A 16,728-nucleotide genomic window follows, 5' to 3' on the forward strand; every position below is an offset into this window, starting at 1 on the left:
TATAAAACTTTATGATATTCAAAACATGCTGTAAGTTGATTCGCCGCAACATTATAGAGGGGTTAAAATTTGACCTGCAAAGCTCGCTTGCTATTTTAATCACTACAGAAAAGCACGTGGTTTTTAGAACTGAAGCAGTTAACAACTATTGATGGAAAACAAATCTTTGTCCGTTTGTGTCTCGCCCAGAAAGTTATGCCCCCCCCCCCCCCCCAGTTTTAGAGCACGTGTCATTACATGGTATGGTAAATCAGTATATAAAAATATGGCACGTGTGGCGGGGGTGCAAATAATATGCACCCAGTAACCGGGGGGGGGGGGGGTGTTCAAAAACGGAAAAGATCAGGGAAAATATTTGTATATCATTGTATCATTGAAGACCTAAGTTCTAAATCTTTAAGATCTTTAAGATCTAAATATTGATTCACGAATAGTGCTTCGGTACAATAATTTCTCGGTTATTTTCAGCTCGAATTATTGATCAAAATGTTGTGCTTTCTTAACTGAAAAAAACTTGTAAAGAGGACTACAAATCAAAAATGTAGGCGCTGATATGAGCAAAATTGGTACATGCAGTTGCTGTGCGACAAAGATTTACCGTATGCTGGTAGGCAGCCAGTTGACGTTACTACAAGCAGATAGCAGAAATTTATGACGAATTAAATTGAGAAGTTCTTTCCTTGGAAACATTATGTTTTCTATAAACCAGGTTGTGGTCCCAGACCAAAGAAATCTCAGATCAGATCACCAGTACCTTTATAGATTTGGGAATCTTCTCTCAAAATTACAGTAAAGTGACTGTTTTTATACGCATGATTTACTTATTTCTACACTTAGTTGTTCCGCCGCCTTCATTGGGGAGGAACTGCATACACAAATGAGTTTTTTGGCCGATCGATATATTCATCAGAGAGCCTTTTGAATAGTATCATTAGAAAGCCCATCCAGTGACAAATACATAAGAAATTTTTTGGGATGTCATTATTTCCACGAAGTTATCGAGGTTTAAATTTTTGTGAATCTTTGACTGATTTTTGTTGTTTTTGTACAGGTTTTCTGTATTTTTACGCATTTTTTTTGGGAAATTTTGCTGAAAAATTGATAATTGTGAATTATAGTGTTGTTGGTCTAATATCTAAAGAAGAAAGGGTGTTGCTGAATTGTTTGAACCAGTTTTTGGCTAAAAATGAGACTTTGAGGTGCTGACATAATCTTTGGTTATACCAAAGATGACTAGTTCTACTTGCAGATTCTTTGAGAGTGTTCTTGAAATAAAACTTTGCCGGTTTTTTGCTAATTTAACTCGATAATTATCCAGAATGACTTAATTAATTTTACATTGATTTTTTAATTATAATACATGTCCATAACTTTACATGTGCCTAATGGACGAACAGTAATAGCGAGGCTAGTTTCGGTGTAATCGTGTTTTAAAATTTTTAAAATATATTTTTAAAAGTTTAGCCTCAGTTTTTTCTTTCATTTTCGCAGTCTATTACGGAAGAGCACAACTCAAAAATCAAGGTCTAATGACAAATCTAATTGGCTGAATAAGCAGCTTCAAAGTGTTGTTCCTGTTTTTATATTCGATGTTTTTTTGTCGTTTTGACTTTTAAAATTAATGGGTTTCAAAATAAGCAAAGATTTAATGAACTCTGTTTCTTTTTCCTATTTTTGGTCAACTTGTAGCTTAAAGTTAGGAAACAAAAAACACATCGTTCTGCCACTGAATTAAAATTATTCTTTACAGCTGTGTTATCTATTAAGCAATGGTTTTTAGGCGTTGATTCTAGGAGTTTCCACAAAAGCTTTTCAATTTTTTGATATTTTTCAATCTTTGAAGTTCTTTTTCTAGTTTTCTCAAATTATGGAAAAGTCAGTTATTCAACTATTGGCAATTAAAAAAAGCCACATTATCATTTTTTATCACTGAAGAGATTTCGATTTCATCGGCCTCGCCACCGTTTTCTAACTTATAAGAACTTTTTGATTACCTCTTTATTTGTTATTTTTGTAGTGCTTTATTAAATCATATTAAATCAGTTGAAATTCTCAACACGTAGAGTTTTCAAATTATTTCTGTGGATAAACAAAGAAATCTGTTTATTCGTTTCTATTGATAGCAAAAGTTTTTAATGATATCAAATATTTTATTAAAAATGAAATATTTTGTTAACTTTGAATTCTGCGTTCCTTTTTGTATACTTTTACGTAGCCTAATTAATTAGACTTCATATGCTACTTTTTTGCGTTATCAAAAAAACAAAGTGGAACAAAGTTGATGTACTGACAGCGTTGCTTTTTGCTTTAACATCTTTGACGCTGGTTTTTGCAAATTTATCTGAATGACGTTTTCATTTTTGCCTTTTTGTTCTTTTTTGCGTCATGTTGTTACCTAATCTCATTAATCAGAGGTGTTATATCACTTTATTGGTTTTCAAAGAAAGCGCAATTGATTGTACTTCATTTTTACGGAATAGGTTTTGGTCTAAAAGGCTTCGACGCCGTTTTATAGCAAAATTTAATTGATTTTTTGTTTCTTTTCGGTATTTGCAGATTGTTTTTCTAGACGTACGACATATCCTGAATAACGACAAATCTCAAAGTTTCCATAGGGAGGCATTAATGAACATGTATCATATTTAGGTTTCAATTGCTATCTAATGATGTTCATTATTTAAAATTATTTGTTTTCAACAAATATAAACGTATTTTTTAACTTTGCCGCTTTTGCTATCTTTTGTCTGCTTGTTACATTAGATTCTGTTACTTTGACTTTTAGCCAAAAACAAACTTATTTGTTCAGATTAGATTTGCTTGACGTTTTTTGTCTTTTCTATTTAGTTTTTTATTCAAAAAAATAGACATTGAGTTCCTGATGGAAATTTTGTTTGGTTTTGTTGATTTTTTTGTTTGTCTTTTCTCGTAGTCATATTAATGGTATGTCTCATCGGCTATCTCATGAGGAATTTCTCTTATTAACTAAATGATTTGAGTTAGAAGCAATGGTTTGATCCATACACCAATTATTTTTCAATTTGCTTGACTTTCTGTACCTATAAATCTGTTCCTCATTTGGTAGACAATATGGATGAGTGGGGTCGGAATATTACTATTAAATGCACGTTAACGATCCTCCTTAATTACTTCTATTGTTTAACGCATAGTTTTCTCGACAATAGTCTGCACTGAATTTTGATCAGAGGTCACTTCAATCTGGAAGATTTCACTCAATTATTTCAATGCACGGCTACTTTTGACAGTTTGGAAGATATCTCTCATGCAATCTTCCAACTTATAGCCTCCACATCCGATTTTAACTTAGGTAATACAGCATTTATAGCTCAATTACCGTCATTATATCATAATGGATGGAGCTCTAAATGGAAAGGGGGCTATATTAGGAGAGACTTATCATGGAAAGAAAGAAAATTTGAGGCGAGTTGAGGGGTATTGGCGAGGGGGAGTGTGGATTTCATTCAATTCAGTATAAGAGCTCTTCAATTCATTTCTCAGCCGCTATTTATAGCTTGGACGTAAACCGTTGTATAAAGATATGCACTTTTCACATCGCATAACAGGGTGTATGCTTCCACACTGATTGGATTGCCAATCGCAGGTAGGTTTGGATCCCAGCTGTGGAGTGTTGTCGAATAAGAACCACTATAGGCTTTAAAATTTCCGACGGGGGCATAAGCATTGGTTATTTCCTCTCCGTTGTTGTAATAATATGCATAAAGTCTCTCGAATCGGTACTCTGTGTCCACGTAAATTGTACTCCGAAACTCCACCTAAGAAAAAATTCGGTCCATTCACTTCGATGCAAAGTCAAATTGAACAAAATTGCACACATCACGCAATAAATGCCAAACCCTGAATAAACTTATGGTAATTCTGCCTGAAAAGCATTAATTTGTCTCAACAGTTAAGTTAACTTTTTTTCGTAAACTTTCTTACCTCTTCCTCTTTTTTAAATTAAAAGCGAATGTCAACACCTTTGTAATCACCTTTATTTCACATTACCTTGTCTTATGTCTGTATAAAACCTATTCTTATTCTACATCTAACATAACTTAAGGTATTTTACTCCTAACATAAATAAAATCAATTTTTTTGTCTTAACTCTGTTGCAATCTTAACATAAATTTTCATTAAAAATAAAAAGAGTTAGGTTACACTCAACCTTATTTTTTTAACCAGTCAGTACATGAAAACATTTTAATAAGCTTTGAACGAGCAGCAAAATTTGGGCAACGAAATTGAGCATTTAAATTGAGCAGCAAAAATAAGGCATTCTCAACCTGTAAAAGGATGCGTAGGATGATAATAAAGCTTGCATTGAATGAAAAATTGGATGACTTTGCAGAAAAAAATTATTTTTTCAAACAGAACATTATAAAGTTGTATCTCATGAATTAAAGAGGTTGCTTATCTGAAAAAAGCAACCAGTGTTTGCGACTGTCTTTTTAGTAGCAATACTTCTTTCCAATTATTATGTTTACTTTTTAAGCGATGCAACAATAGCTCAGCAAAACTACAAATCTGAGGTATAAATTGAATTATTTCGGACTGACCAAAAAACTCAAGAGTAGATTTTATTTCTTGGTGGAGATTTTTGCGCGAAATTTGTCTAGCAACAATTCAAAATCAATTAATTTGAACTCTTTAAAGCAGTTAAGTATAAGAAAGGTGCAAGTGTAAAAATGTGTTTCCATTCGTTCATGTTTAATTTGAGATTTTCAACAGCGTTGACCCGACAATAGATCGATAAGACAACAGATCAAAAACAGAAAAATTGGGACAATGGATTGAAAATTAATCTCTATTCTCATTGTCTGGAGTGAGCACTTTTTGCGAGCTGGCATATAGTTATCACATATGGCCAAACCCTGCGTGCCATGGCCACGCCTGCAAAATAAATGAGCACTTAAACATGATTGGTCAATGCGCAACTTGAATAATTTATTTTTTCTATAGTACCAACAATCTGCCGTCTTTCGATCAATTGTCCTAGCACTGTCAACAGCAGTTTCTATTCAAGGTTTCAATAATCTGGGAATTTTTTTTTATTTGGTTTGAGTTGCCCAGTTTGAGGTCCAGGCCCAAGTTGATCTATGATCCTCGCAGTCGAGCGCACAATCATGTGTTTCCAGAAGGAAATAACAGTGTCTGGAATGCAAGCGCACTGTAGTCTGGACCAGTCTTGTGATGGTCTAATCAGAGGTCAATTTGGTCTGAAAAGCCTGATCATAACCACTTCAAACGCACTCGCGCCTGTTTAGAGCTGGATTCGATTGCGGGACAGTCTGATCAAAATCGCTTCAAATTCAAATGTCTCAATTTCATATCAAAGTAATTTTTGTTCTTTTTAAGAGCAAACCTCTCAAAATAGACAGAAGGTATGATCGCTGCGTTCGAATTTTCACGTTAGAAACTTTCGGAATGTTAGTTTTGTTGGGTATAATCTGTTTCAAACAATATAAAAAATACATACATTTATAAATACATCTTTACGCATACAAACATATGCACAATGAAATTCTTTGGCGAGGCTTTTTATTTCTTTTCGCAGGGAGCAAGAATTTTCATTATTTTTTTGTGATCTAATTGTTGTGATTTTTGACAATTTTCGATTTGGGCTCTACTTGGCCATTTTTTTCTATTAAAGAGTACCTGACAGTCTTCTCAAAGTAGACACAATGAACATAACTCCGACTGTTGTCTTTGTTTCGAGATCAACTGATCTACCTAACAAAACCCTTTGACATTTATTTGCTCAATTGGGATGAATTTTTCCATTTTAAATGAAGAATGGGACGTACAGGGTTGTCAAACATGACCCAAGTGATTTTGTTAGTGCCAGAAGTCATAGGTGCGGGAGGGGGTGGAGTCAATCTCCTATTTTGTCCAGTTCTGTGAGGTTTAGATCCCCTGCTGTAGAAGTTCAGGATTAGCTTTGTACAAGTTCCAACCACAGCAGATGGCACATAAAACTGGAATTGGTGACTGAAACAGATAAGTCGTTGACCTCTTGTTTACATTTCTTAACTCAGCTTGCCTTGTTCATCGCACAGCATAGAATCTTATAAAAATACGCTATATATGTTGAAAACATATTTGAATATTTTCAAATTTTCTCATTATTTCAACGAAGCAACAACGAGCTTAATCGTATGAAGACAAAAAAGAAGCTTTTAATTCTTAGAGGGGTCATTTTTAGTTTGCTCAATGAATGCTTAATACATTTCACAAAAGGTTCCCAATAAAAATCCTCAAATAATTAATAGACCTTCCAAAAGTTCAATTTAATATGAACTCTATATTAGGAGCACTTTCTTCAAATTATGTTGTCTCATGATTAGGCTGAAGAAGTCCAGATTTGAAACCAATACTATTAATATTGTAAAAACAGAAATATTTACTAAAAAACAGAATGGCTCTAGTCTGATTCAGGGCTGATTTGATCTGCCACCAACCTCAGGGAATGTACTAATAATATTTATCAATATATTGACTGTAAATGCTCTGCCTTTTAATGGAAAAGAAGAAAATTCATGCGTTTCGAGCATTTTTCATTCTGTGGCTAGTGTCTCAAATAGATACTCAGTAGGTCCTCACAAGAACTGAAAGCTGAAAGAAGTGTTTGGAGGGGGCCATTTTTAGTTTGAAACAAATCAGAAAATTTTCAAAAAATTATACAAAAGACTGAGTTGTTTCATATTAAAGCCTATGAGAATACTTTTTGGAAGCGGAGTACACAAATGGGAGGGGGGGGGGCACAAATCTGAATAGTCGCAACTTCAACAAAATAAACGCTCTAACAAATTGGCACAAAATCAGTTATAGATTACAAAAAAATTCAAAACGTCTCCAACTTCCTGTGCCTGCAGATAACTGACTTCGCTTCTTGTTCCCATCAGCATCATAAGTAATTTCTGAAAGGAAGTGTTTTTGGTTGGTTCAAGTAATTATTTTCTTGTTGTTGAAGACCATTTCGGTTTTATGGGAAGTCATCTTCTCAAACAACGCTCTAAGTATATACAGGAACAAAGTCTTAGACTCCCGAGGTACTTTTTGCGCTGACACCAGTGCGCTTCCGCCCAAATGCTTGGTTTGAGGCCCGAGAAGGACTAAGACTTTGTTGTTTCGTTTTCAGAGGACCAAAAAATACGAAAGTAATGAATTGGATTTGAAGTTGATGTTTGGAGTACAGTTTTGCAGATTACAGAAAGACTTTTTTTGTCTTAAAAAAACCAAACGTTGAAACCGAGTTGAAATAAACCAAACGTCTCCGTATCCAATAACGAAGCAGCCGAATATTTATAGCGGTTTGACTGAAGTGTCAAAAGTTTGATTTCCAACTTTTTTGTCTAATTATTGAATTTTGGATCTTTTCAGTTTCTGCCACCAACAACCACCCCCCCCCGTACACATTTCGCAGAACGCAATTTGTAACAATTGTATACTCAGGATCAGTTTCAAGTCGAACAAGCAATTTCGGTAAAGATTTTCTTAAGGAACAAATAGAATACGTAAAGTTTAATGCAACAAATCCAGTGGAGATTCGCCAAGAATAGCCCCGATTGATTCTCATAACCCCGATTCGATTTGGGAGAACACAAAACATTATTTTCAACTTTTGGAGGATTTTTTGGGTTTTAAAGTTCTACTGTGAGAGCGAACCAGAGGGGCATGAACCAATGCCAATAATCAGTAGAGATGTTAACTTAGAATTATTAAATTAAAGTGCAAGCAGCTGGCATCCTGAGAACAGATAAAGCAAAGTGAAATAAATTTGTTTGACGAAGTAAAAGGACACAGCGGGACAAAACTTTGAACTATCATTCAAAGAGTATTGTTTGACTAAATACACACAAAAAAGGAATAAAAACTAAAAGTAAAATTATCGATTGTGAACAAAAAAATCACAAAATGATTTTGATTCAAATAAAATTTTCTCATTTGACTTCAACAGTAGATTGAAAATTTCAAATTGCTCGAGTTTTGCTACTTTTTCTTTCGGCGTGTTAACAAAGACTACTCAAATTTGTTTTCACAAATCATGAAAATTCGTTAACAGATCCTGGAACATCATTACAGGACAAATCCTAATATACAATTCATGAAATATTCATTGGCGCAAAGAACTACACCTAGAATGGACTATGAAAGAATTTCTCTTCAGAAAAAAGTTTGTTGAAAAAATTCGAAAAAAAACTTAAGTCATATTGCATCATGTGAGCAGAAGCTAAATTTGAGATTAAACGAATTTTTGTTTTACCGCCGTTTTCTCACTCTACTTAAAAATTAGAGTGAAACGATTTTAAAGCACAAAACCAATTGACTATTTGTTCCAGCTCCTTCTTCGCCGTGATAAAAACCACCACTTCAATTTGACTTCAAAAACCATAAAAAGACGTGAACTCATCTTAAAAAACTTTTTTGAAATGAGATAAAAAAAACGCCCCAATGCAATTCGATTTTTTTAATAAATTGAAAATTTTGTCACGACAAAAGCTGGCTGAGAAGAGGAGGGAACTAATGACAATGCGATTCAAAAAATTTGACATGGGCATTTGAAAATCACGGGTGGAACCCCGGGACATCAAAAAAAGCTAATTCTCATAAATCTCCTTTAAGTCAAGCTAAACCTAGCTAAACCTTTACGTCAACAAAAACCTAGAATAGTCAAACCGATTCAAAAATAGCATCAGAGCTATCGACTGAGAAGAATTTACTAAGTCAATGAGCAATTTTTAGCCACCATTTAGTCGCTAGTCGCTGACCTGGAAACGGAAACATTCATTGGCGTTTGGAAATGGCTTTGCAACAAAATTTAGTGGAAGAGTGGAATTAAAAGAGTGCAATAAAAAAAATAAAAGTGGAAGAGTGTTAAAATAATATCAAGAGTGAAATAATTAGAGTGTTAAAAAATTAAAGTGTAGTTTTTAACAGTGGAAATAATTATTTTTACACTCTTTCGGCTCTTATTTTTTAAAATTCCACTCTTTTAATTCCACTCTTCCACCCTTAATTAAGCGGAAAAATAGGGAGGAATTTCTTTTATTTTTACTCTTTACACTCTTTTATCCGGTGTTTTTTGGGTAAAAATCTCGACCCGGGTTAAAAAGTAGGGAGAACTTGCCAATTCTTACTGAAAATGTCTGATGCTTACTTTGTTCATATCAGAGATTTATAAGTGCTCACAAACCAAAAAAAACTGATTCACTGCTCAATATTAATAACCAAAAACACAAATAACTGCCGATCCTCGTCTCGGATATGAATGGCGAGTTAACGGCTTTGTTCACTCCGAAGATGTAAATCAGCAGTCTATATGAGCTTATCTATGCCTAGATGGATTGGTATATCTAACGACTAAAAAAGCTAGTGGTAGGCCATTTTAATTGTTTATATTGAAAACTTGGAACTGGTTCTTGAAACTAAAAAAAACCTTCTAATCTGTGTTGCTAACCTGAAAGGAAAGGTTCCCCTCTCTATAACTTTTTTGTTCACGCCTTCATCCTTAATTTCGTACGCTATGTAACTCCCAACTCCACCAGCTACTTCCAGTTCGAATTTGGCAACCGTCCCGTCAAGCCAGGCAGTCCAAGTAATAACATCAACAGGTAGGGACTTCACAATATACGTGGGACTGGTCTGGAGTCCGAAGAAACTGGATGTCCGGATAGTGACGAAGTATTCATCTCCGGGTGTCAGTGGATGGGTGTCCACATCTCCAATAACTATTTGTCCAGTCGGACTTTGGTCATAAATTTGACAAGGACATTGGCTTCCGGCGGGTTCGACTGTTATTAGCATGACCTACAAAAATAAAACAATACTCTGACGCGGTTTTTTTGTAAAATCATCGAGTTAGGGGCCGAAACTGAATTAACCTATCACCAGGTCCACTTCCTTTTTTTTAAAAAAAGGTTTCGAGTTTACGCAGAGCCCATCAAAGTTTTTCTACAAATAGAATAAAATGAAGGCGGCCACTTCTGTCTCTCGGAGATCTTGACAAGAGCAGCTGCTTTAGTTTTGTATACATGATCAACATGTATATTTGGTCAAAAATCACTTCCGCGTCATTTGCTCCAGTTAATTCTCTAGGGTAGATGAGTTAATTTTTATGAAGTAAGTAATGTTAAAGCTGACAAAACAGACATTCAAAAAGTGTATTTTGTCTTATTCAAAATCTCTGTCAGTTAATAGCAAGCTTACAATTCAAAAGCATCATGTCAAAAACAATTGAGTGAGTTCAGTTACAACACATGGGTGCCACCTATGCGTTGTACTCAAAGCTTGCTATTGACAGCTCATAATAGGCTCAGAAACCTAAAACTGCAATCACTTGATATTTAAACAGTCCTTGAGTGATAGGCTTCTTTTCAGTTATCATTTAAAACAGTAAAATAAACCAATAGGCAAAAAATTGTTTAAAAAAACAAATCGACTAAAAATCAGGAAAAAAAATCTGAAAACCTACAAATTATTATAAAACATGTATTTCTTACCAAAAACATTCAAAACTCTGTTAAAGAAAATCACAGATTTACAAAATATTGTAATTAAGCCTCGTAACCAAATTATTTGAAAAAAACTGTCCAACGTGAACAAAAAAAGCCGCATGCGAACAAAAAAGTATCGCTCGCTCAGATTTATGAACAAAAATTCCTTCCATTTTTCGCTCCACTCTTCAATTTAGTTCATCTTCTAAATCATAACAATTGAGTAGAAATGGTGTTTCGGTTAAGGAGAAACTCAATAAAAAGGAAAAAAGAGAAAATAGCACAATTTTGTTTTCAAACCCTTTATATGAGAGCTTTCAATCCAGTATTTAGCAATTCACGACAACTTCAGCTCATTAAGCAGCTAAAAAATACATTAAATTAGGTAAAAACTTCTTCTGCAACTTAATACCCACCGAGATTTTTTTAAATCCAGTTTTGAAAGCTACAACTCATTGAAGTTGTAAAGCCAGAACTCATTCAACTTAATAATCACGTTATAAAAGCTACAACTCATTTTTTCATTAAAAGGAACAGGAGCACCAAGATATCAACAAAAACTGGAAGACACAAAATTCAATTGATATTTTTTTGAAAAGATATAGTTTACAACCCATTCGAAAATTTTTAATATTGATCACTTCCAAAAAAATTATATTATTTTATGACTAATTAAACTTTAAATACTATTGCTCTTAATGAGGTAGAATAGAGAATACAAAAAAAATAAAAAGGGGGAAACTCATATAATTGCACTCTGTATTGAAAAGTTTCCGAAAACAAATTTGTCTTAAAGTCAGTGAAAGCATCTTATATCAAATGTAGCAATTCAGTCGATTATTTAAGCCTCATTAGCAATCTATTACTGATTTGATGCTAATCAGATTCAATAATATTGCAACAAACAGCAAAACAAATATATATAAAACTAAAAAAAACCGCTATTAGATTTTGTAAACGAATAGTGTAAAAGTCAAGGAAAATACTATGATTTGGAACCAATAACTAGATCCATCTATGATTCATAATCAAATGATCAGAAGTTTCATTATTGGGAGCAAGTGATAAGACCACAAAACGAACTATAAAACAGTGCAAGACTCAAATTATCACTGATGTTTATGGAGAAGAAAATTTATAGAATGTTTATTTTGTGAAAATTTAGTTGAAATCTGGAGATAATAAGCGAAACTGTTAGTTACATAGCTTCAAATACGCCTAATTAACGGTTCAATGCGACCAGCGGACACATAGGCTAATATATAGGAAAACGAAAAGAATTACAGAAACGAGTCAATTAAATAGAAAAAAAATTGTAAATTCCCTGTGATGAAAACAATAATTTACAAGAGGTTCAATTCAATTCGTAGGTTGTACCCAGATAAATTTTTATTACGAGTTCAAAAATACGAGCAGGGAGGGATTTGCACCCCGAGCTCTCAAGTTCTCGACAGAAGCGTTACTCTTAAGGACTCGGCAATCAGTCCCTTGTGTTTTCTTACATTCGCCTTCATTTTGGAAAAAAACTTTACTGCAGAGTTAGAGCAACTGAGATCTCTCAGCAAGGTAGAAAGCAAGCATGAAAAGTCTCTTTAGAAGTCAAAGAATGTTCTGGACCAAAAGCGCAATTACGGTCAAGCAGAAAATTTGCATTATAAAATCTACACGTTTACAATAAAAGCTTCAAAGTTCGTTCGAGAGTAATTACGGAATCTCGTGCTGGAATTTTTGCTCCGTTTACTATTACAGCGTGATCAAAATCACCACTCCAAATTGGCTTCTAGTTACCATTAAAAAACCGAGAAAAGTTTGAAAACATTTTAAAAAAGACAGTGTACCTAAACATTCCGTATCCTGTGGCTTGTTAAGAAAGACAGAGTACCAATAGAATCCAAATTGTTTGGAATGTAAAGCAAAAAAGAGAAAGCTTATGTAATAAACTTTGAGAGTCAACGGCGGCTATTACTAAGTTAATTATTTTTCCTAAAGCACTTGTCAATTTAGTCGTCTTTTTTGGTTGTGGGATTGCTACGATGGGAAGCAAACTGGACTAATTTTGCCCAATATGGACTTACAGAGAAGTTTCCTGCGACTCGGTAGTTAATTTTCAGGAGGGTCCTTAATTCTTGGGTACCGGTGACTTCCACAACAGAAGGATACAAGTCCACGTCGAAAGGCTTCATTTTTGTTTTGGGTGGTGAACCCTTTCCAACCAGGGTCAGATTCATTCTGTAGCTGTCTGAGGGCATTAAATCCGTCAAAACCAGACGGTTGAATAGTCTAAACAACAACAAAAACTCAAGTAACTTACACGCTCTGGCCTGTACCTGAGTTTAGTTATGCTAGTTCTGGTTCCACCGTTCCTTGACCGATGTCCGTCTGACCCACGCATATTTTTGTTTAAGGAAGCATCCTGGGTGGCTCGTCAGTTTCTTAGATTTTGCTATTAATAATACAATATAGATTCTGGATTTATTTGAAAACATTTTTTGTCGTACATTTTCAATCAATTTTCGAGTTTTTTTTACATTATAGGAGCTGATAATTGTTGTTTATTCAGCAAGCAATATCTTGAAAGATTACCAAAGCATCATTTTTTAACATGGCTTCTTCTCGCCCCGCAGTGACAGCCTGAAAACGAGGTATGAACAAATTAAATTTTGAAAACAAGCTAATCTGTTTATAAGAGAATATTTACTGGATGGCTCTGAGCATGGCTATATATTGTTTACATCTTCCCGGACCTACCTCACATACTATTTCAGTGCTGAATCATTACATTTCAATTATGTGTTTTATTATGTCAAGTTCACTGATCATGACACTTTATAGACTGTTTATGATGTCTTTTTAGCTCCTACTATGTCGATGGGCTGCATAGTATGAAATAATAAACTTCCTTTGTTCTTGACAGAATGAATCATAAACTGTCTTTTGTCTGCAAAGCATGATTTTAAGATGCGCATGATGCGAAGTATTCGCTTGATTTAGGATGCGCAGGATGCTTAGTATTCGCTTAAAATTAGCATCATGACTAATAGAAGCAATTTTCAGCTTGCCTTCCTGCTCATTTTACCGCGCTTTGTTTGCTCAAGTGGCACTTAATTTGCAAAATTGACGCTGTGCAAAGCATAAATTTGAGCATTTATATTAAGCATAAATTTTGTTTACAGTAATTTGGTTAAAATCATGTAATCATGCAGTCAAAATCAAAACCATGTGTTTGTACGATTAAGTTTTAGTTGTTGCAAGTTTTGAATTCACAAGATTTGAATTCTCCTCATTCACACGTACAGCCAAAGAAATCACAGCCGGAGGTCGGAGGTCGGTGGTCGGAGGTCGGTGTCAGGAGGTTGGAGGTGGAATAACAGCGTCTGGTGCGCTCGGCTCTGGTCCGATTGGCCGGATGAGTGAAGACCGAAGGTTGTCGATCCCGTCCAGCTGAACAAAATTAAAGGAAACCTAAAACATTTGAACGTCAAAATTACATTTGAGTATGTCAGAAAATTAGTGTCTCCTCAAAACAAATAAAGAATACCCCTCCTAAAAAAGTTATGCAGACTATCCACCACAACCCGTTTCTATCCACCAGAACGTTTATGTAACACAAATAGCACATGCTCCTGGGGTGGGGGGGGGGGGTGGGGGAGCCTCGATGGAAGTAGGCGAAGAGAAGGACAGGAGTATTTCGACTTCCTTTGGTACCAGAATAAAGTCACAGAAAAATAAAAGAAAGACTCAGAGCGGCTGTAATCTGCTCGGTTGTTTGCGCTAATAATGTACTATGCAATCTTTGACGTCAATCATTAAAAAGAACTTGGTCAATTATTCCGTAGGATTCAGGATAGTTCATTAATCACAAATCACACAGCTGAATTTGTTGAGAAGCATTAGGTCTAACTTGAAGGAAGGTGTGAGCAGGAGCTAAAAAACCTAGGTTGGGGGGTCACTTTTTAGCTCCATCATATAAAAAATTTGATTTAAAAATAAAAGATTTGATTTTTTTTGCACTGATTTTGTCTCTTTTCAACTGTTTCCACTTTATCTTGCACACAGCTATTTTTTTGAGAAGCATTAGGTCTAATTTGAAGGAAGGTGAGAGCAGGAGCTCAAAAACCTAGGTTGGGGGGGTCACTTTTTAGCTCCATCATATAAAGAATTTGATTTAAAAATAAAAAATTTGATTTTTTTGCACTGATTTTGTCTCTTTCCAACTGTTTCCACTTTATCTTGCACACAGCTATTTTTTTGAGAAGCATTAGGTCTATTTTGAAGGTAGGTGAGAGCAGGAGCTCAAAAACCTAGGTTGGGGGGGTCACTTTTTAGCTCCATCATATAAAGAATTTGATTTAAAAATAAAAAATTTGATTTTTTTGCACTGATTTTGTCTCTTTCCAACTGTTTCCACTTTATCTTGCACTCAGCTATTTTTTTGAGAAGCATTAGGTCTAATTTGAAGGCAGGTGAGAGCAGGAGCTCAAAAACCTAGGTTGGGGGGTCACTTTTTAGCTCCATCATATAAAGAATTTGATTTAAAAATAAAAAATTTGATTTTTTTGCACTGATTTTGTCTCTTTCCAACTGTTTCCACTTTATCTTGCACACAGCTATTTTTTTGAGAAGCATTAGGTCTATTTTGAAGGTAGGTGAGAGCAGGAGCTCAAAAACCTAGGTTGGGGGGTCACTTTTTAGCTCCATCATATAAAGAATTTGATTTAAAAATAAAAAATTTGATTTTTTTGCACTGATTTTGTCTCTTTCCAACTGTTTCCACTTTATCTTGCACACAGCTATTTTTTTGAGAAGCATTAGGTCTAATTTGAAGGAAGGTGAGAGCAGGAGCTCAAAAACCTAGGTTGGGTGGGTCACTTTTTAGCTCCATCATATAAAGAATTTGATTTAAAAATAAAAAATTTGATTTTTTTGCACTGATTTTGTCTCTCTCCAACTGTTTCCACTTTATCTTGCACACAGCTATTTTTTTGAGAAGCATTAGGTCTATTTTGAAGGTAGGTGAGAGCAGGAGCTCAAAAACCTAGGTTGGGGGGGGTCACTTTTTAGCTCCATCATATAAAGAATTTGATTTGAAAATAAAAAATTTGATTTTTTTGCACTGATTTTGTCTCTTTTCAACTGTTTCCACTTTATCTTGCACACAGCTATTTTTTTGAGAAGCATTAGGTCTATTTTGAAGGTAGGTGAGAGCAGGAGCTCAAAAACCTAGGTTGGGGGGGGTCACTTTTTAGCTCCATCATATAAAGAATTTGATTTAAAAATAAAAAATTTGATTTTTTTGCACTGATTTTGTCTCTTTTCAACTGTTTCCACTTTATCTTGCACACAGCTATTTTTTTGAGAAGCATTAGGTCTATTTTGAAGGAAGGTGAGAGCAGGAGCTCAAAAACCTACGTTGGGGGGGTCACTTTTTAGCTCCATCATATAAAGAATTTGATTTAAAAATAAAAAATTTGATTTTTTTGCACTGATTTTGTCTCTTTTCAACTGTTTCCACTTTATCTTGCACACAGCTATTTTTTTGAGAAGCATTAGGTCTATTTTGAAGGTAGGTGAGAGCAGGAGCTCAAAAACCTAGGTTGGGGGGGGGTCACTTTTTAGCTCCATCATATAAAGAATTTGATTTAAAAATAAAAAATTTGATTTTTTTGCACTGATTTTGTCTTTTTTCAACTGTTTCCACTTTATCTTGAACACAGCTAATTTTTTGAGAAGCATTAGGTCTATTTTGAAGGTAGGTGAGAGCAGGAGCTCAAAAATCTAGGTTGGGGTGGTCACTTTTTAGCTCCATCATATAAAGAATTTGATTTAAAAAAAAAAATTTGATTTTTTTGCACTGATTTTGTCTCTTTTCAACTGTTTCCACCTTCTCCTGCATACTGCTATTTTTTTGAGAAAAATAATGTCTATTTTGAAGGTAAGTGAGTGCAGGATCTCAAAAACCTAGGTTGGCCGTGAAAAAATGTAAAACGAAAAAAGAGCGTCAGACGACGATACAAGGGAAAAACAAGATCACCGCAATATATCTCCGCTCAGCTTAGAGCTTCGCAGCTATAAAATGGGCACAATGAACACCTCAATCTAGGAACTTTTAGCTCACGGCTTTTTAGCTACATGAAATGCTGCGTTCAAAATATCAAAAGGGCAAAACTTGAAAAATTACTCGTATCAATTGTTTTTTAAAAAAACGAAACTGATTCTT

The 16,728-nt window shown here is 34.6% G+C and overlaps 1 protein-coding gene across 1 annotated transcript; it reads right to left on the bottom strand.

Annotated features, from left to right (window-relative positions):
* Positions 1-3,196: 3,196 nt before the first annotated feature.
* LOC142354831 (uncharacterized) lies at positions 3,197-12,779 on the bottom strand. Its single transcript, XM_075407194.1, has 4 exons — positions 12,587-12,779; positions 9,476-9,825; positions 5,823-6,006; positions 3,197-3,791 (listed from the first exon to the last, which is right to left on the bottom strand). Exons 1-4 carry the CDS (start codon positions 12,758-12,760, stop codon positions 3,513-3,515), a joined length of 987 nt encoding a protein of 328 aa, XP_075263309.1. The 5' UTR covers positions 12,761-12,779; the 3' UTR covers positions 3,197-3,512.
* Positions 12,780-16,728: the final 3,949 nt, after the last annotated feature.

This window comes from Convolutriloba macropyga, unplaced genomic scaffold (genome assembly GCF_964194025.1).
Source record: "Convolutriloba macropyga unplaced genomic scaffold, txConMacr16.3 SCAFFOLD_5199, whole genome shotgun sequence".
NCBI classification, from domain to species: domain Eukaryota; kingdom Metazoa; phylum Xenacoelomorpha; order Acoela; family Convolutidae; genus Convolutriloba; species Convolutriloba macropyga.

Excerpts from the sequence above, each read along its gene's own strand:
- LOC142354831 (XM_075407194.1), bottom strand. The coding sequence starts at position 12,760 with ATGCCCTCAGACAGCTACAGAATGAATCTGACCCTGGTTGGAAAGGGT. Across the intron at positions 9,826-12,586 it reads GAGTCGCAGGAAACTTCTCT|GTCATGCTAATAACAGTCGA; the intron begins GTAAGTCCATAT and ends TTATTTTTGTAG. Across the intron at positions 6,007-9,475 it reads AGGGGAACCTTTCCTTTCAG|TCACCAATTCCAGTTTTATG; the intron begins GTTAGCAACACA and ends TATCTGTTTCAG.